The sequence below is a fragment of the Westerdykella ornata genome (assembly GCF_010094085.1).
Source record: "Westerdykella ornata strain CBS 379.55 unplaced genomic scaffold EI97scaffold_3, whole genome shotgun sequence".
Lineage (NCBI taxonomy): Eukaryota > Fungi > Ascomycota > Dothideomycetes > Pleosporales > Sporormiaceae > Westerdykella > Westerdykella ornata.
Window position 1 is genome coordinate 1,470,941 of NW_022986853.1, and position 16,416 is coordinate 1,487,356.

At 53.2% G+C, this 16,416-nt stretch overlaps 6 protein-coding genes across 6 annotated transcripts; 4 read left to right on the forward strand and 2 right to left on the reverse strand.

The window, feature by feature from the left end:
- Positions 1–15: 15 nt before the first annotated feature.
- EI97DRAFT_430734 (uncharacterized protein) lies at positions 16–1,829 on the forward strand. Its single transcript, XM_033797763.1, has 2 exons — positions 16–489; positions 978–1,829. Exons 1-2 carry the CDS (start codon positions 231–233, stop codon positions 1,544–1,546), a joined length of 828 nt encoding a protein of 275 aa, XP_033657241.1. The 5' UTR covers positions 16–230; the 3' UTR covers positions 1,547–1,829.
- Positions 1,830–1,844: 15 nt separating this feature from the next.
- EI97DRAFT_430735 (uncharacterized protein) lies at positions 1,845–3,044 on the reverse strand. The gene is made up of 4 exons (XM_033797764.1): positions 2,884–3,044; positions 2,744–2,785; positions 2,594–2,668; positions 1,845–2,439 (listed from the first exon to the last, which is right to left on the reverse strand). The coding sequence occupies exons 1-4, from the start codon at positions 2,887–2,889 to the stop codon at positions 2,158–2,160; spliced, it is 405 nt and encodes a 134-aa protein (XP_033657242.1). The 5' UTR covers positions 2,890–3,044; the 3' UTR covers positions 1,845–2,157.
- Positions 3,045–3,456: 412 nt separating this feature from the next.
- Positions 3,457–3,955, forward strand: EI97DRAFT_371522 (vacuolar transporter chaperone 1; the record flags this gene model as incomplete). Its single annotated transcript, XM_033795295.1, has 2 exons — positions 3,457–3,490; positions 3,612–3,955. The coding sequence occupies 2 exons, from the start codon at positions 3,457–3,459 to the stop codon at positions 3,953–3,955; spliced, it is 378 nt and encodes a 125-aa protein (XP_033657243.1).
- Positions 3,956–4,952: 997 nt separating this feature from the next.
- Positions 4,953–6,269, forward strand: EI97DRAFT_455915 (uncharacterized protein; the record flags this gene model as incomplete). The annotated part of the gene is made up of 1 exon (XM_033800683.1): positions 4,953–6,269. One exon carries the CDS (start codon positions 4,953–4,955, stop codon positions 6,267–6,269), a length of 1,317 nt encoding a protein of 438 aa, XP_033657244.1.
- Positions 6,270–9,869: 3,600 nt separating this feature from the next.
- Positions 9,870–12,164, reverse strand: EI97DRAFT_440013 (uncharacterized protein; the record flags this gene model as incomplete). The annotated part of the gene is made up of 2 exons (XM_033799596.1): positions 9,870–9,935; positions 9,993–12,164. The coding sequence occupies 2 exons, from the start codon at positions 12,162–12,164 to the stop codon at positions 9,870–9,872; spliced, it is 2,238 nt and encodes a 745-aa protein (XP_033657245.1).
- Positions 12,165–12,670: 506 nt separating this feature from the next.
- EI97DRAFT_430738 (uncharacterized protein) lies at positions 12,671–13,238 on the forward strand. Its single transcript, XM_033797765.1, has one exon. The coding sequence runs from the start codon at positions 12,723–12,725 to the stop codon at positions 12,942–12,944; it is 222 nt and encodes a 73-aa protein (XP_033657246.1). The 5' UTR covers positions 12,671–12,722; the 3' UTR covers positions 12,945–13,238.
- Positions 13,239–16,416: the final 3,178 nt, after the last annotated feature.

Here is a 16,416-nt window from a genome sequence, read left to right on the forward strand (position 1 = left end):
TCCCGCCGGTTCCTGCCCCCCTCCATCCCACTTGCAGCCTTTCTCCCCGGCTCTCGCTTTTGTATTACTCATCTGACGCAACCACCTACCGAGTACGCCCTCCGACCAGCGAGCTGTCTTCGACCATCGCAGGACACAGACAACAGGAGTTACAAGATCCAACGGCCCGGCTGCACACACTTGTCAACGACCTCATTCCTCCTAGGACATCCTCCTTCCTGTCCACCACCATGTCCGACTTCCCAGCACGTCGCGGTGTAAACGTCTCCCAGTACATCGCCCAACTGAACACGGTACCCTCAGCCGACGACACGTTCGACTCTCCACCCAACTTCGAAGAGGACCTGGCCCTCTTTACCAACTCCGAGTTTGTCAACTGGGACGGCGGTGACAATTTCGACGTAGCCCCAGCACCGGCCCAAGGCTTCAACATGAATACTTTCGACCAGCCTGCGGGCACCGACACGCAGCTCAACCTCAACTTCAATGGTGAGTGTTATCTGTCATGTTGTCTCGTCCTACTTCATTTCTATTTTGCATCATTATCATCATCACCTCGTCTCTCTGTCCTTTATTGGCCTTCTTCGTCCTCGTCCCTCGATGCTTCAATTTACTCCTCCAAAATCTCCTCTCGTTGGCCAATCAGCGCCCGCTCAGGGTCGCTGCACACCCCGCCCTTCCCACCCTGCACCACATTCAATGACACCCCACGCTCCCCAACCACTCACAGCCCGTCGATGGGTGCGGGTTGCGCGGCTGCAAGCCTCGACCCCAGCATCCGCCATGCTCGTCTGGGGATGTGGTGCTGTGGTTTGCAGGAGCAGCGAATCTTCGTTGCGGAGCACGCAATTGCCCCTGTGCTCCGGCAGCCTTACCTTCACCTCTCGCCCACACCACTCTGAACCGTTTTTACATTCCATCTCACCTCATGTCGTCCCATATCACAACCACCATGGCTGACTTCGACCCCTTCGCAGGCAGCTTCGATTTCGACTTCACCAGCTTCCAGCATCCCATCGTGGACCAGCAACCCATGCCCTCATTGCAGCACCCCCAACCTCAAGCCTACCCCATTCCACCCAACTTCACCACCTCCCCCACCAGCGGCAACGGTTCTCCCATATCGCCCGGCTTCTCCGACGCCGGGAAGAAGCGCAAACACAGCCACATTGTCGAACCTCAGCAACCTCCGTCTCAACACTCCATTGACGAGGCCGCGCGCCTGGCTGCAGAGGAAGACAAACGTCGCCGCAACACGGCCGCCAGTGCGAGGTTCCGCATCAAAAAAAAGCAACGCGAGCAGCAGCTGGAGAAGACGGCCAAGGAGATGAGTGAGCGGGTCAGCGTGCTCGAGACAAGGATTCAGCAGCTCGAGACGGAGAATGCGTGGTTGAAGGGGCTGATCACCGAGAAGAATGGCGGCAAGGCGTCGGGTGCGGATGTCGCGGCTATGCTGAAGAAACATGAGGAGAGTGCTTCCGGCGACCGGATAAGCAGCAACCGCAACGATGGGGTCGGCACCAAGACCGAGGGTTCCAAGGCCTAGGCCCAAATCATCAGTTTCCTCTCTCTCCTGTTCACCTTTTTTGGTTCCTGGTTTCTCAGTGGTCGGTTTGATATTCAGCGTTCCAGCAGTTGAGCGGGTCAGCGGGTCAGCCGTGCTGCAAGCAAGAAGTTCGAGTCCGGGTGTGGTGGTACAAGGCGAGCAATGGTATCGCGATATACAGGTGCCGGCGGGCGCGCTATGCGTACATAGATGACGTACACGACTGGATGGGTGGATGATGCTACGTCTAATACGATGATTTGCTTTTTCGGGGCTGTTACAAGTGAGAAAATGATGGTGTGCTTTGGCTTGAGACACTGGAGGTGTACATGCCAGCGAGTCGAGTCGTCGTACATGTATGCCAACGGAATAACGCAGCGTACGAAATGAGGCCCAAGGCAAGAGGCAAGACTCACTCACGACTGCAGACGTTCGAGCAGATGATGCAGGAAAAGAACAGGACAACATTCTGACACCAAACTCAGCATTCCAAGTTGTGAAATATATACTCTTCACTCCACAGTCACAACATGTTCTTCCCAACGCACATCTTCCTTCCCCTCCCCTTTTCTTCTTCCCGACATCAACGATCCTTTCATAGACGCTCCACTCTAGACACCAACCCACGTCACACTCACCACGACATCCATGCCCCTCTCCTCAGCCCCCTCCCACTTGAAGCTCCACGTCCCGTCGCGCTCATTGTTCCAGTACGCACCCACCGCGCTGTGCATGCCGCGGCGACCGGCGTGCTCGCCGCTACCCGACGGAGCCGAAGGGTGCTGGATTATCGTCGAGTTGACGATGTACTTGTATTGCGGGGCGGGGGTGTCGGAGGAGCCGGAGGAGGAGGAGGGGGTAGTGCGGGAGATTAGGGATTGTAGGATTGTGTTCTGGGGAAGTTAGATGTTGTTGTCTGAGATTCGCTTTTTTTGTGGGGATTGAAGTTGAAGGGGGGATTCAGGGGTGAGGGAGGAGTGGCGAAGGGAAGGCGTAAGTAGGTAAATTGAAATGGGATAGAGGGGTCGGAGGTACGGAGGGACGTACGATGATTTCGGTGTTCCAGCCTGCGACGGACGAGTGGTCGTATTTTGTTGCGGAGCCGAGGACGGTGGTGCAGGCCTGGTGGGGTGGGGTTGATGTGTTAGTTCCTTTTCCATGGATTCGGGATTTAGTAGAGAATGTTAGGGAACTTACATTCTGAGCGATTTCTTGGAGCTCGGTGGTTTGAAGGGGGGCCTGGGGGGTTTGTTAGTTTGCCTTGTCCGAATGGGTTTTGAAGGGGTGTCGTGGTGGGTTGTAGGGGGTTGAGATGAGACGACGACGACAGAACATACAGCCATTGTGATGGAAAGACTCGATGAGTGATGATATTAGACGTCCTAGAAAGGTAGACGGAGCTCCTTCGGTAGACACTAGATAAGAATGGGTATGGGAGAGATGTTTCCTGTATCTGGACGGCAACTGGTGTTTACACTGTCGACGTTGACCTCTAGCGCCAACAAAAACAAACAGCTCAAACTGCTTCGCCAAGGGATTTGCGTTGTAGGCCAGATTCGGGTAGCTGTCACGTGGTAGGCCTGGCTAGAAAGCCGCTAAACCTTTCTTGGTGGCGACGTCAAATGAACCGAATCAGAGACGTGCATGGAGCAACGTGCCTTCCCGCCCAGCCTGTCGCCAGGTCGGAAGCTCCAAAGCCAGTATCTTTGACCTTGCGGCAGGATTTTGGCACTTCGACTTATTAAGAGCCGACGGCTATTGACGACTCATTCCTTGTCCTTTGGTACATAATACTGTTGGATCTTTATTAAACTTATCATTTCTATCTTTTTACTTTTGCTGGGAAACCTTCATTTCGTCATTGTGCCTGTGGCGTCCAGGCCAGGATACTGCAACGAGATAACCGCAAAATGTCAAGCCAACCTCTCCTCCAGACCGCGCCAGGTACGGGTTCTTCTTCTGCTCCTCCTTGATTCTACCTTCTTTGACTTCAATCCCAATTCCCGATTGCCGAACCCAATCCCAGTTCCAAAACACCAATGCGCCCTCAACTAACCCTCCGCAGGGAAGCGCATCGCCCTCCCCACACGCGTCGAACCCAAAGTCTTCTTCGCCAACGAACGTACCTTCCTCTCCTGGCTCAACTTCAGCGTCATCCTCGGCGGCTTGGCCATCGGCCTCCTCAACTTTGGCGACCGCATCGGCCGCATTTCCGCCGGGCTTTTCACACTGGTTGCGGTCGCGGCCATGGCATATGCGCTGTTCACGTTCCATTGGAGGGCGAGAAGTATCCGGATTCGGGGGCAGGGAGGGTTTGATGATCGGTTGGGGCCGACGGTGTTGACACTGGCGTTGTTTGCGGCTGTGGTGGTGAATTTTGTCTTGAGGCTGTCGGGGGCGGGGAACTAGGAGATGGGGTATGGAATGGAATGGGGGACCAAGACATGATGGATTGGAAAGTGGGTGCGGGAAAGGCTGCGAACAAGTGAGATTGGTGAGCGTGGGGTTACTTAGGGATTGGGAGATTGTGAATATTGGCTGGGAGGGAAGGCGACGGTGCTGTTGGGCTACCTTGTAGGATTGTGGTCTTGCGGCGGACAGTTCTCTTGATTACGGGATCCCTATTGCATCGGGATCATACCCAATTCGCATGCTTCAACGGCTCAGCATGGATTGAAGGAAGAAACTGGTGCACAGTAAGATCAGGAAAGGGTGCAGCTTCGAAGACGAAAGCACTTTGTATATGGCAGATGAAACTCAAAATGTTGGATACCACAAGGTGAGTTTCGTGCATGGTATGAGTCCAACACTGATTCCATACTCTTTGGGTGCATTCGAATTAGCCATAATCCGGGTTTCGAATGCTAACATCCCGCCAGCTCGTACGCTTCCTTAGAGCATATGCTTCGAAGTTCAAGGTGTGGCTGACTGTACACACCTTTTCACGCTCTTCTCCAAACTACAAGGCAGGCAAGCCGCCACCAGTGCCGTTTCCTCATCCACCAGCAGACTTCCAAGCCCTTTCCTCGCTCCGTCTGGCAGTCACCGTCCTTTCTCTCCACCTGCACGACCGCTCCATATTTATTACATTCGCATTGTCGATATCATTAACTTTAGCACACTTTCGTACTGCAGCATCTTTACCACATATTTGATATCTCGAATCTGTCATCAGCTCTATAGCTACCCATTCACTACAAACTGTGTCCCTCTCCGACAGCGAACACACCAGTCCTGCCGTTCAATCACCCCTCACTTGGGTCAACCGTCCAGTGAGTCCGAGTCTCTTTCTCCCTGACAGCTTCTCAATTTTACCATGGTAAGCGTAAGGCTGACGTAGTTTACTGCCCCATCGCCTGAGGCCCCGCTCAGCCCTGTCGGACACTGTGTGACTCCCCCCAAAGCGATGGCTGAACAGAACCGCAATCCCGAGCAGCGGAATTACAATGACTTGAACTATCCCAACCGAAGTGGCTTCGTCATTCCACTAAGAGCTCCACAGGCATCAGGTGAACCGTCGAACAGCGATGATACCACGTTAGTCCATTTCGCCAGACGAAACCGACTCGGACCCTTGCCGCCTCGCATTTGGGTGTGGACGGGAAGTGGTGTGACTTTTATCGACACGGAAACACTGTGCAAGACGTGCGCGAACTGGCATAAGGCGATGACACCAGACAACCCGCAGTTACCGGTAAACTGGTCTTACCAGAAGTGCACACCGTGGGTTATGAAATTATTCCGTATCTGGACGATGACGGGAGATCTACTTCTGGGGGGCGAGATCCTCCTTGAAGCCGGAAACAACATCTCGGAAGGCACACTCCCGGATCCCCCTCGCTTGGTAGGATGGATGGAACTCTTCATCCTAGGCCAGGAATTAGGGGCCGTCGATCTGATGCGCCAAAGCCTTGGACACTTGATCGACTTCTTCCTTGATTATAGTGCGATCCCCAGCCATGGTTTCGTCTGGAACGCCTGTGGTCCTAGATTGGGACTCCACGGCCACGAAACAGCACTGGCCTTGCTCTGTGCATGTCAATACATTCGACAAGCGGCAATCTGGCCAGGATTCGATGACGATCCTAACCAAGCCTTTGCCAGGACCCTCTTGCACGCACTAGAGGGGGACAGGACCCATGGAGGCCTGCTTCCACATAGGGACCTGTCGAATCTGGTGATCGATGGTCGAACATGGCCCGAGACATTCCTGTCTATGCTTGAGGGCCACGTCATGGGCGACATCAACGTATTCGAAGAGTTGGACAGATTGTGGCTGGAGTTCAATGAACCGACTGTTCGAGGGCCGACATTCCTGTCCCCTTTTGAGGCTCTAGAAAGGCGGATGAGTCGACGGCCGTCGGGAGCACCAAGGAACGGCAGCCATGAAGATCGTCGGAGGAGTTCCCAAGATATATTCCGAGAGGAAGTCCGAGGGCGAAGTCCATTGCAACGTGAAGCACGAGGTGGAGCGCTGAGACAAGTTCAGAGGATGACCCAAAGACTAGTGCAGGTTCTTGAGCTGGATCAAGAGCCGAGTCACGAGCAAGCAAATTATCGCACAGAGGACAGAGGACGGGTCAGAGCGAACTTCCACGCAGATGTAAGGAGAAGCCCCAGGACAAGCACAAGAGAAGAGGGCAGAGGGCAGCTCAGAGCAAGCCTCCGCGCAGATGAAAGAGGGGTCCCCAGGACGAACACAAGAGCAGAAGACAGAAGATAATTCGACGGAAGGAGGCCAGCTGCCATAATATTCCTGAGCTGCCCCGGAATCGAGCTCACCACGCCCAAAGAACTCCAAGCTCGAAGGGGAAAGCTGGTGTGAAGCAGTGAAGGACTGCTTACGGAGGCAAGTATCTCTGGCTAAAGATTCCACGGCATCATGGTGCTCTGATGGAAGGGCTTCACGGGAATTTGGGTTTGTCTTAGTGGACGGCCAGCTTGTGACATAGACATTGTATCAGTTAGGATGGCGGCTGAGCAATCAGATAGCACTTGTGCTTTGCAAAGCTCTGACACAGTTGTGCAAGACATGTAGCGTGTTTACTTTGGCGTTGCTGATGAAATCACTGCGGCTGACACTCGCGTTGCATTGACGTTTGCGGAAGCCGTGTTCAGGGGGTTGACCGTTTATCATCTGGATGGAGGAAAAAAGGGAAGATCAATTGGATTAAAATAGGCGGCTCGCCAAATTTAGCTATTTTTGCAACGATGCCAACGGAATTCAGTAGCAGTTGTTGAGGAGCGGTGTGGGTGCACGAGACTTCTACTTAGTTGTAGATGCTTTGGCTGTATCATAGGAATACTTAGCGAGGGAGGCGTCCTAGTCGTGCGGTTGGAATGCAGGAGACTTAGTCACTCGGATTTTGGACCACTGGCGGTGGTCACGAGAAAGGGGAGGAAGAGCAAGATAGTAGATATAGAATTGGGGGCTGACTGCTTCAATCATACAACGGTGTATGTCCTGTCTACGGCCTCGATGTAATGCTAGTCTTAGTTCCTCCAGCTAAAAGTGGACCAAGTCACCGTTATGTAGCTCACATAGTATCCTTTTCGATGATCATGTCTCATGGTAAAGCCTTTGGATTCCGTGATGGTCACCGTCCCGCGGTAGACCCTTTCGTCTCCTTGGATATGAGAGGAAGGATATCGTTTCCGGGACACCGGTCACACCACGGGACTACACGTTAGTGCACAGAGCACCTAACCCGGACCAGTGTCTAGCGGTACCTCAGAACGACGCTATCCACCGCCCTACTGGTAGGTAGTCTACCTCCCCGACCAATTGAGAAAGCCCGCGGCGGGCACTGCCGTACCTCACCTCGGCATCCAAACCCAACTACCCACATCTCGACACCTCGACACCTTCGTCACCATCGTCACCATCGTCACCATGGCTCTCGCAAACCAAGTCGAGAATGAAGCTCTGAAGCCGTGATGACATAGTACTCTCCACCTATTGTAACTACCGTCCCTCTTCCCCTACCCCACAAACACGCAAACTTTACTCCTACCCCAACAGCTCTTCCCGTCGTCCGTCCCACTGTCCTGGAGCCCAGTGCTCTTGGCCTACGGTACTGACATCTTAGACACGAGGTCTACGATCTCGATTGCTGTGATATGCGCACGCATGACGACAATGGCTGCTCACTGAGCAGCACGACGACACGCGGCGGTACCTACCTACGTAGGCAATCGAAATTGAGGAAGAGGGGTTTAGCGAACGTGTCACTGTGATCACTGTGAGGGTGTTGTTTCAACGAGAAAACTGGGGACGGGCCGTCTGATTCTCGTGTATGTAGGTGTCACGAAATTCGCATAGCCACGTGTGGGGTGAGGTGGGGGGACTGATTGGGAGCGGTGACTTCTGACGTCATGAAGAGAAGAGGTGGTGAATGGGTAATCATGTGATTTATTGAAAATCGAGCTTTGAAACTCTGAAACTAATTTTTCGCAAGAATGACTGTTTTCTAGAGGCGATAATACAATTCTCCAATCATGCCATCATTCGACCTTCATTGTAATTCACCAACCTTCCCAGACAGGGCCCCGCACGTGCGGGGGAAGATATTGTCTCGTGACTACTACACCATGCCTCCCGAGGTCGTTTCTTGAGCCATTTTTGCTCTAAAATGGTAGAGGTAGTACGTTTTTCGTAGTAAATTATGTATGATTATCCCCATGTTTCGACCGTCATGTGCGCCTGTGCTGTCGTCACGCTCGCGACGAGAGCACGGCTGGGGCTTCATCTAAGCATTACCTACATACAACGATGCACGATAGATCCAATGTCGACATCGATATAGATCTCGATTCAGATCTCCGTCTGATCTCATCTCATCTCAACGCACCCTACCTACACAGTAAACCTTTGTACACCTCCACAACGGGCCAAACGATGAAGCGCTGCCATCTGATCTAATCTGTACTTCACATTTCCCATCCTCGCATTTAGCCATTGCCAAAACTCAAACCCCATAGCATAGCCGAGACCCTCTCCTCTCGGTTTGATATGCCCGGGCGAGATCTTGATCTAGATCTGAATTCAAACCAGGATGCGGATTCAAACGCAGATTCAGATGCGGCTGCGGCTGCGGCCGCGGCTGCAGTCAGCGTTGCTAATGCACTTCAGCTGCGGCTTAACGCGCGTCCTCTGCCATAAGAGTAGTCGGGGATGGGACTACCTTGTTCGGCACCGCTTGCGATATACCCAGTATAAACGGTGTGATGAACCGAGTTGATTCCGCGGTCTAGATTCAGCTCTGGTGTCTTCGCAAAATAGCTGAAGGGGGCCATGAAAGCTCCCCGTCGGAAAACTGGCTTGCCATTCATGTGCACTACATCGATTCGTTACGTAGGTCACGCTCCTGTCATCATTCCCAGCTACCGTGGCGGATGTAGGAAACATGGACTAGTAGCACATGACCGCTTGTATAGCTGGAAGCCTGCCTGCTATGCGGTATCTCTAGGGCTGATTACGAGAGTGGCTTTATCAGCCCTTGACCATGGAAACACTAACTGTTGAACCACTGCATTGACAAGTAACACGACCGCAACGCACCGAGTCGACTATAGATAATAATGAGTCTGATGATTAATGTTGTACATATTAATATACCTCTATATGCCCATGCATACACAATCTAGGCGACAATCTCTTAGGCCAGAACCTTGGGTATACAGCTGAGCCCTGAGTATGAGCGAGAACAAGACCTGGTAACCGACCAAAGCGCCAAACCATACTTTTGCGTGCTGATACCGTATTCGTACACATGTCATGGGTTGCTTTCCTTGTAAATGTTGAAATTGAAACGAAGAAATGATGATAAACGCCGCCGTGATCCAAAACCATGTACCATCTAGTGTGACATCGCCATTACAAAGGAAACTCGTGAAATTATCGTGCGTTATAGCCTTTCAGTCATGCAATTCATCGTACCTGCCCAGCCTGTTTCAATGCTGGAGAAACAGGTGAAGAAGACGATATCGTAAAAGCGGGGCTGAACCTCCGACGACGAGCCCTGTCCGGCCTTGCGTGACGTGGAAGCAAGGAGGGCAGAGGGCTAGACAGAGGAAATCCCATGGAGCCCAGGAAAGTGAAGTGGGCCGGATAGTCGCGTTGGACGGCACCCATTAGCGAAGGGGTGCGAGCAACGTCAAGTTGCGTTCTGGAGCGCCCCATGTATGGGGAGTGGACGTATCGGGTGGACCGAGCGTCTGCGGCGTGTGCCGAGGTGGTCGGCGGACAAGACCGCACCAACAGAGATCGTCCAAGGGAACGATGGCGTCGGACAACAGCAAACCGCCATCAGCATCGGCCGCTTCAGTCGTGCGTCGCTCCGCGGCGCCTGTGCTTGCCGGGGAAGTCGATCTCAGGATGGACAACACGCTGGGACGCGTTAGCATGCTGTCACTTCGTCTAGCGGCGTCGGCCGTGGACTCTTACCATATGGCGGGTCAGGGCGTCGTTGCGGGAGAAGGTCTTTTCCTCAGTACAGAGTGCGCAGCGGACCTTTTGCTTGCGGGCGTTGTGGATCGTATCCTCGTGCCTGGTGAGGTCGTAAGGACGCGAGAAGATGGTGTTGCAGGGCTTGCCCGTGGTGGGATTGATGCGTTCGCACTTGTGAGGGCCGGCCTGAGAATTGCGCTCGAGCAGGGCTGCCGAAGACATGCTCGAGCCTACCGGAGTCGAAGTGGGTGCGGCATTGCGATGGCCCTCACGCTTGTGCTTCTGCAGCTTCTGCGGCGTCTCGAAGCGCAACGTGCAGCCGTGGTAGGTGCACGTGTACGTACCCGTGTCTGCTGCCGACGAAGCGGGCTTCTTGAGCTGGTCCGAGGACGTCTGCGAACCCTGAGGTTCAGCCTCGCTCGCGCTGGACTCCATAGTCGTGAGATGTGCCGGGAACTCTGGGGTTGCGTCGGTGGCGGAAGGCATGCTCGTGGGTAGCGGACGGTACTGCGAGGTAGCGGACCAGGGCAGCCCGTTGAGGTTTCCAGAGAGTGCCGCAGGGGTGGCGAAGGTGAATGGCGCAGACGTCGAAGCAGTGGCGGACACGGGGAAATTGTTGGAGAACTGCGGCGTTGCCCAGCTGTTTGTCGCGTTTCTCTGATAGTTGGGCTCGGTGGTGGTGGTGGTCGTGGTCGAGTCAAAGGTGGGTTGGGTGGCGTTCCGGTAGTCGCCACCGTAGTTTCCGTACTCGCTCGGACCACCTTGCGGAAACAAAGGCATCTTGGAGTCCTCCTCGGCTTCATGGTAGTCCAACAACGCATCCTTGGGCGATATCGTCTTCGGCTCCTCTGCAACGTTTGCCTTCATCGCATGCGCCGCATCAGCCTCGAGCGTCTGCTCGCGCTGCTCTGCGACAGTGCCGACGCGGAAGTGGGGAGAGTTTACGTAGGGCGAGTTTTGTCGAAATGGCGACACTGCGCGACCCACATTGCTTGACGGCGACTGCGACCGCGCGTTCTGCGCTGCCTGCAACCGGCTTTGCATGAGGGTATTGGGGTTCTGGTGTCGGAACGGCGACAGAAGCGTCCCGGGCTGCGCGGCTGCCGTTGGCACCATCGGCTGCGAAGAAGGAATGATGGAGGCGCCGTCATAGAGACCCTCCATTGACGCTCCCGGATAGGTTCCCTCCATCTTCGAAATGGTGTTGTGCGGTCGCATCTCTGCGTCATCATCGTAAGTCAGGAACTCGTCGAAAAGCCATGAATCGACTTTGCGCAGAGGAGTCTCACCGTTAGGAGCCATCCTGAACCTCTCCTCAAGGTCTTCGTGCGTTGTACGAGGTGTTGCCGGTGAGTCGTGCCCGTAGCTGGACACTGACTGCCGTGCAGAGTGTGCGAAGCCCGGCACCTCATCCTCGGCACTGTGCTGATCCATGAGCGCCTGCTTCATCGACTGATGCGCCGCCATGGCCTGCGCGGTGTTGCCCATGGAAATGGAGTTGTAGTTGTTGTTGTTCATGAAGGCCTCGTTCGTCGGTGTCTGGGAAGGAGTCGGGAGATGGTTCGAGAATGCACTTGAGTCTTCGTCAGCCCTGGTTGATGTGTCAACCTCAATCGCAGACGACGGAGGCAAATTCTCGGAGTTCGCGACGTACGCGTAGGATGTGGCTGATCCTCTTCGGTTCGGAGACCGGTTGGACGCTGTTGACGAGGACGAAGTCGTGCGCTGGTGTGTCCGGGTATCCTTCGGTGTCTGCAGCGCCTGTCCGTTGCTCTGTCCATTGCTTTGTGAAAACGCCCAGTTATCGAAACCAGATGCGGTGGCGCTGTTCGCCGATGGCATGAAGGTGTGCGCGAAGGTCGAGGGGTATTGCGCCGTCGGTGTCGATTGCTGAATCCTGATCGCAGGGTTCGTAAAGTCGTAGGCGTTCGTCATGAACTGAGATGGGTTGACTTCGAAGTTGTTTTGTGCAGCAGCCTGCGTACTGTAGGCCTGCCTTTGCGATTCGAGGTAACTATTGAGTAGTTGCTGGCTGTATGGATCTTGAGCGGCTAGCTGTTCAGAGATCTGTTGAAATGACAGTGGTTGTGATGGTGTGAAACCGGTGGCGAGAGGTGGTTGTTGCGTTTGGTGGTGATGGTTACGTGGATTCGGAGAGGAAGCTAGCATAGTGTTGGGAAGGAATGGTAAGGGCACCAGGGCCGGTGGCGAGATACTTTATAGGCAGGAACAAGTGACCCGTATGACTCGGTTGGACTTGGCCGGATCCGAGGAGAGTGATAGAGTAATCGAGCAGAGAATGATGGAATGCAGCCGAAACGTCGCTTTTGGTATGCTCACTAACAAACGCCGGCTTGCCGCGGAAGCTCGGAGGTAAAAATATTCTTTGGCCCGGGGCAGAGAATGTTCAACAAGTTGTTGCTGAGCAATTTGTCGATGATGCAGTTGCGCGACATTGCGGCTTTCATTCACCCATGGTTTTTAACGCTTGCGTCATGGGTAGTCGTCCGGGACGATGGCAGGGTTCATCGTGGAGGGGCGGCGGGCGCCGATCTGTTCCTTCCAGAAGCCGCTTGCAGCCGTACCCTTGCAAGGTCATGGCTTGCCAAGCCTGTAACGCAACCATGAACCTTGCCCAGCAAAGGTGCACAGCCTCACGGCCTGGCCATGACCGCCAAAAAATTCTCTGAACCGCACAGCGTCGGATCGCAGCCTAACAACAACGAAATGCATCCTCCTAAAATAACGACCAGTCGTTGCCGTGCCGTTTCTCGTTGCGACGTGGCTCTTGTTGGCGCGGCAGTTCCATCCTCCTCGGCCGGCGCCCGCGATGGAGATGGGAATACACAGTACTCCGTAAGCTCAACAGATGGAACAGCGAGCCCCTTGGCTGTGCATACCTCCCTCCACAGCATCACGCAAGCCTCGTTAAGGGATCTGAACGTCTAGTCCCTCGGTACAGCCGCCATCCGTCCTGCAGATACAGTAGAGCCGCTGAGCAGGTGAGGGGCTTGCCGAAGAGTCAACACGGGACACGTCGCGTGACCTCGGTGTCAACTGTTCATGTCTTCGCCTTCAGTCATACCATCTGAAGCACAAAAGGAGATTCGTCACCACATTTCTTTGAGCAGCACGACGCGTTCCCATGACACGAAATCACCCCAACGTTGTACGGTGCGGCCCTTCAACGCACCCGGCCAATAGACGTTGGACGGTGATGGCCCGGACAAAGCTGAAAGTACACAATACAAGTAGTTCTAAAAAGCGACTACTGGCACGAGAGGTGATAGTGCTTCACAGTGGTTTAGGGACTGTATACAGTGACACACAATGCTCACCACAACTTCTCTCGCTTAGGCTAGGCTATCCCGTGAGGTGGTTCCACCTGGGCATAGTCTACTCCCCATACCGCCAGCCTCGGGTACTACTGTACATACCATAGGAAATTATTCGTCCGCGTGGACTAGCTCTCACAGCACTGGATCAGCTGCTACAGTCTGGTCGCCGAATACTGAGGTAGACGGATTGCGCCGGACACCGTCCCTATCAACGTAAGGAACCGCGCATGAACAAAAGCTGCCAGCTACAAGTACACAGAGTGGCATCTCGTTATGGACATGAGGTTACGATGCGAGTATCATGCCGCGGCTTCTGTGCGGCATTATTACACAGTACAAGCGGGCTGAATCGGAATGGGCCGCGTAGGGCTGCACTGCCACAGCGGCCACTCCGAGAATGGAAGCATCCAGGCTCTCGGATTCGCGCAGCACCAAAGGAACAGTCGCATCGAGACGTTTGGACCGCGTGGCAGTAGCCACATCTTGAGCTTCGTTTCCGGACGTCTTTGGTTAACAATTTTACAAGTACCGAGAAACACTTTTCATGTGTTGTGTCGCTTTCGCATTATTGCCAGCTGCTTGTAAGCAGGTTGTCATCCCATCTGCCCGACGATGGAATGCCAGGCTAATTCACTATGACATCATGCTCGTGTCCATCATGAGTCCGCTCACCACCACCACCCCACCATCGAACCACACCAAAAGTTAATTTACATTTCAAAAAAATCACCAACCCCGCTGCACGATCTCTCTCCCTGATAAACTTCAATCCCAAACCCTTTTACGTTCATGTTCTTCCATCCTCTACCTTTTCCCCATCATCCCCGAATAAGGCAAACTCCGGCTGAGCGGCAATCCCGTGGAGCGATCCGCCAACACGGCTCGAGAATTCTCATTGGTGGATGCCGGACCCTGAATACCTTCTCAACCGTCATCAGTGGGGCAGGATTTTCAGGGTCTGCATGTTTCCCATCACTGACGCCCACTCCTATCTCCCGTGTAAATAGGATGGGCATCTGTCGCGTTGATCATGACGCCGGAGGTACCGGGACGAGTGCATCTCTCATCATATTTAACGAAGGATTACGCACTTGATCGACTATTTGCGAATGTACTGTGGTAGGCTGCGAATAGCAGGTGCTGCTAATAATGGTTCTGTAAAGGAGAAGAAACTTGGAAATTTCGTCGCGCAGCCCGGTTCCTTGATTCTGAGTGCTTCATGCAGGGACTGCGTCCACCCGCATACACAGTACACCTATTGCAGTCCTCTAACCAATACTCCGTACATGCCATACTGTAGTATGGCATTGTGCACAGCCATATCCCTGAAAATTTGCAGTAAGAATATAGATGGCAAAAGGAATATGCACACTCCCGTGAACTCCCCGTACCTTTTCTCCCGCTCCCGGTCTCGTTGGGAAAAGATGATCCATATCGCATCCCTCACTCACATTGCGATAAAATTGTACCAGTAATACTATGGTATGATAAAAATAGAACTCGAAGCCGTATCCTTCCTCGGTCGAGCAATAAGAAAATTCTGCGTCAATTCATTACCAGTACTGTGTACTGTGTACACGGAGTGCGCATCTATCCCAATTCATGAAGCGCACCTATATACCGTGTAGCTGTTGTTAATAATCCTTAGTTGTACAAGTAGACCTCGTTGTCGAAGAAGACTGCAATTTCTGCCCGAGTAAACCCCGATTGTGAGAGTAACATGTATGTACACCGTTACAATACGGCAAATCTTCGGTTTCTCGGATCCGGATATCTCCGTGCTAAACCCGACCATTCGCTGCATTTGCATTATTCACCGTTCTACTGTTACAGCTCCAGTGCAGGTTTACTCATAGAGATGCAAAATGCTGAGACGGAGTGCACGAGCGCGGATTTCGAATCAAAGGCGGTCGGTTTCCGGAGTTAGGGGGGCGTGATGCTTCCCAAGTGCAGATTTGATGATTTTGCCGTTGTGTGTGCAAAGTGCAGGTTTACCCATCAACGGCTGCTGATAACTTTGCACAACTCGTCTCGCTGAGGAACTGGAATTAAGCGACCGAAGATGCTCACGGGCCCGACCGGGCAAAAACTGCGACTGCGCTGCTTGGAAATCACCGAACAGAAGTTAGGCCCTTGGCACCTTACTGAGCATGGAGGTTGTGTTCTTTTGCTGCTGGGGCGCAAGCATGTACAGTAACTTCGTTAGGTCTGATTTTGGTTATCACTTAAGATCCAGTTTCTCAAAGAAGAAATGATTTAGTCTATGAAAATTAACATAATCGAAGTCAGGATCTGTTGGGGAAAGTTGATCGATTGAATGGGTTTGTAGATAGAATGATACGCTGCGATGGGCCGTGTTCTAGGACATACTGCAGTGAATAAGAATTGGCACATTTAGTGTTCTAATGGTTAGCCTCGGATCGCTGGGGGGTTCTTGGGTTGGCAATCTGAGAAACCCCTTTTGCATCGAGATGTAAGTTCGATGGATACATGTGGGCGAAGTCTGTGGAACAGGAAGCCGTCCAACCTCAAACGAAATCAAGACTTTTTTTTTCACATCGCTTGATGTTGCATACAACCGGCGAATCAATTCATTCCTCGGTAGGGGGTAATTCTTTTGCGGAGGTTGGTGTTGGTGTTGAAGTTGACTTAAGGTGCGGTAAGTGGGGAGACGCTAACGTGCTTAATCAGCGCGTGCACGCTACCGTGACTCACCGCCTGGCGATCGCCCCCACCTGGCGATCGCTGAACACCAAATGTTCGACATTTTTACACGACGACCACCACCGCAATATATACGCTATGGATGCCGCATTGGAGTTGTTGAAGTCGCTGAAGCCTGGAGAAAAGCCTAATTACGCACAGGTTGCCAAAAAGTACGGTGTTAATCGAAATACACTGTCACGCCATCACCGCGGGATGCAGGGCACCCGCACGGAAAAAGTCGAAAACAGTCGCCTCCTTAATGATATCCAGGAATCTGCGCTTGTAGAATATATAGATGGCCTTTGTGCAAGAGGCCTGCCTCCTACAAGGCAGATGATATGGAACTTCATAACAGAAATAGCAGGAAAAGAGCCTGG

Excerpts from the sequence above, each read along its gene's own strand:
- EI97DRAFT_430734 (XM_033797763.1), top strand. The coding sequence starts at position 231 with ATGTCCGACTTCCCAGCACGTCGCGGTGTAAACGTCTCCCAGTACATC. Across the intron at positions 490-977 it reads GCTCAACCTCAACTTCAATG|GCAGCTTCGATTTCGACTTC; the intron begins GTGAGTGTTATC and ends ACCCCTTCGCAG.
- EI97DRAFT_430735 (XM_033797764.1), bottom strand. Across the intron at positions 2,669-2,743 it reads TCCAAGAAATCGCTCAGAAT|GCCTGCACCACCGTCCTCGG; the intron begins GTAAGTTCCCTA and ends CCACCCCACCAG. Across the intron at positions 2,440-2,593 it reads GCTGGAACACCGAAATCATC|AACACAATCCTACAATCCCT; the intron begins GTACGTCCCTCC and ends TAACTTCCCCAG.
- EI97DRAFT_430738 (XM_033797765.1), top strand. The coding sequence starts at position 12,723 with ATGCATCCTCCTAAAATAACGACCAGTCGTTGCCGTGCCGTTTCTCGT.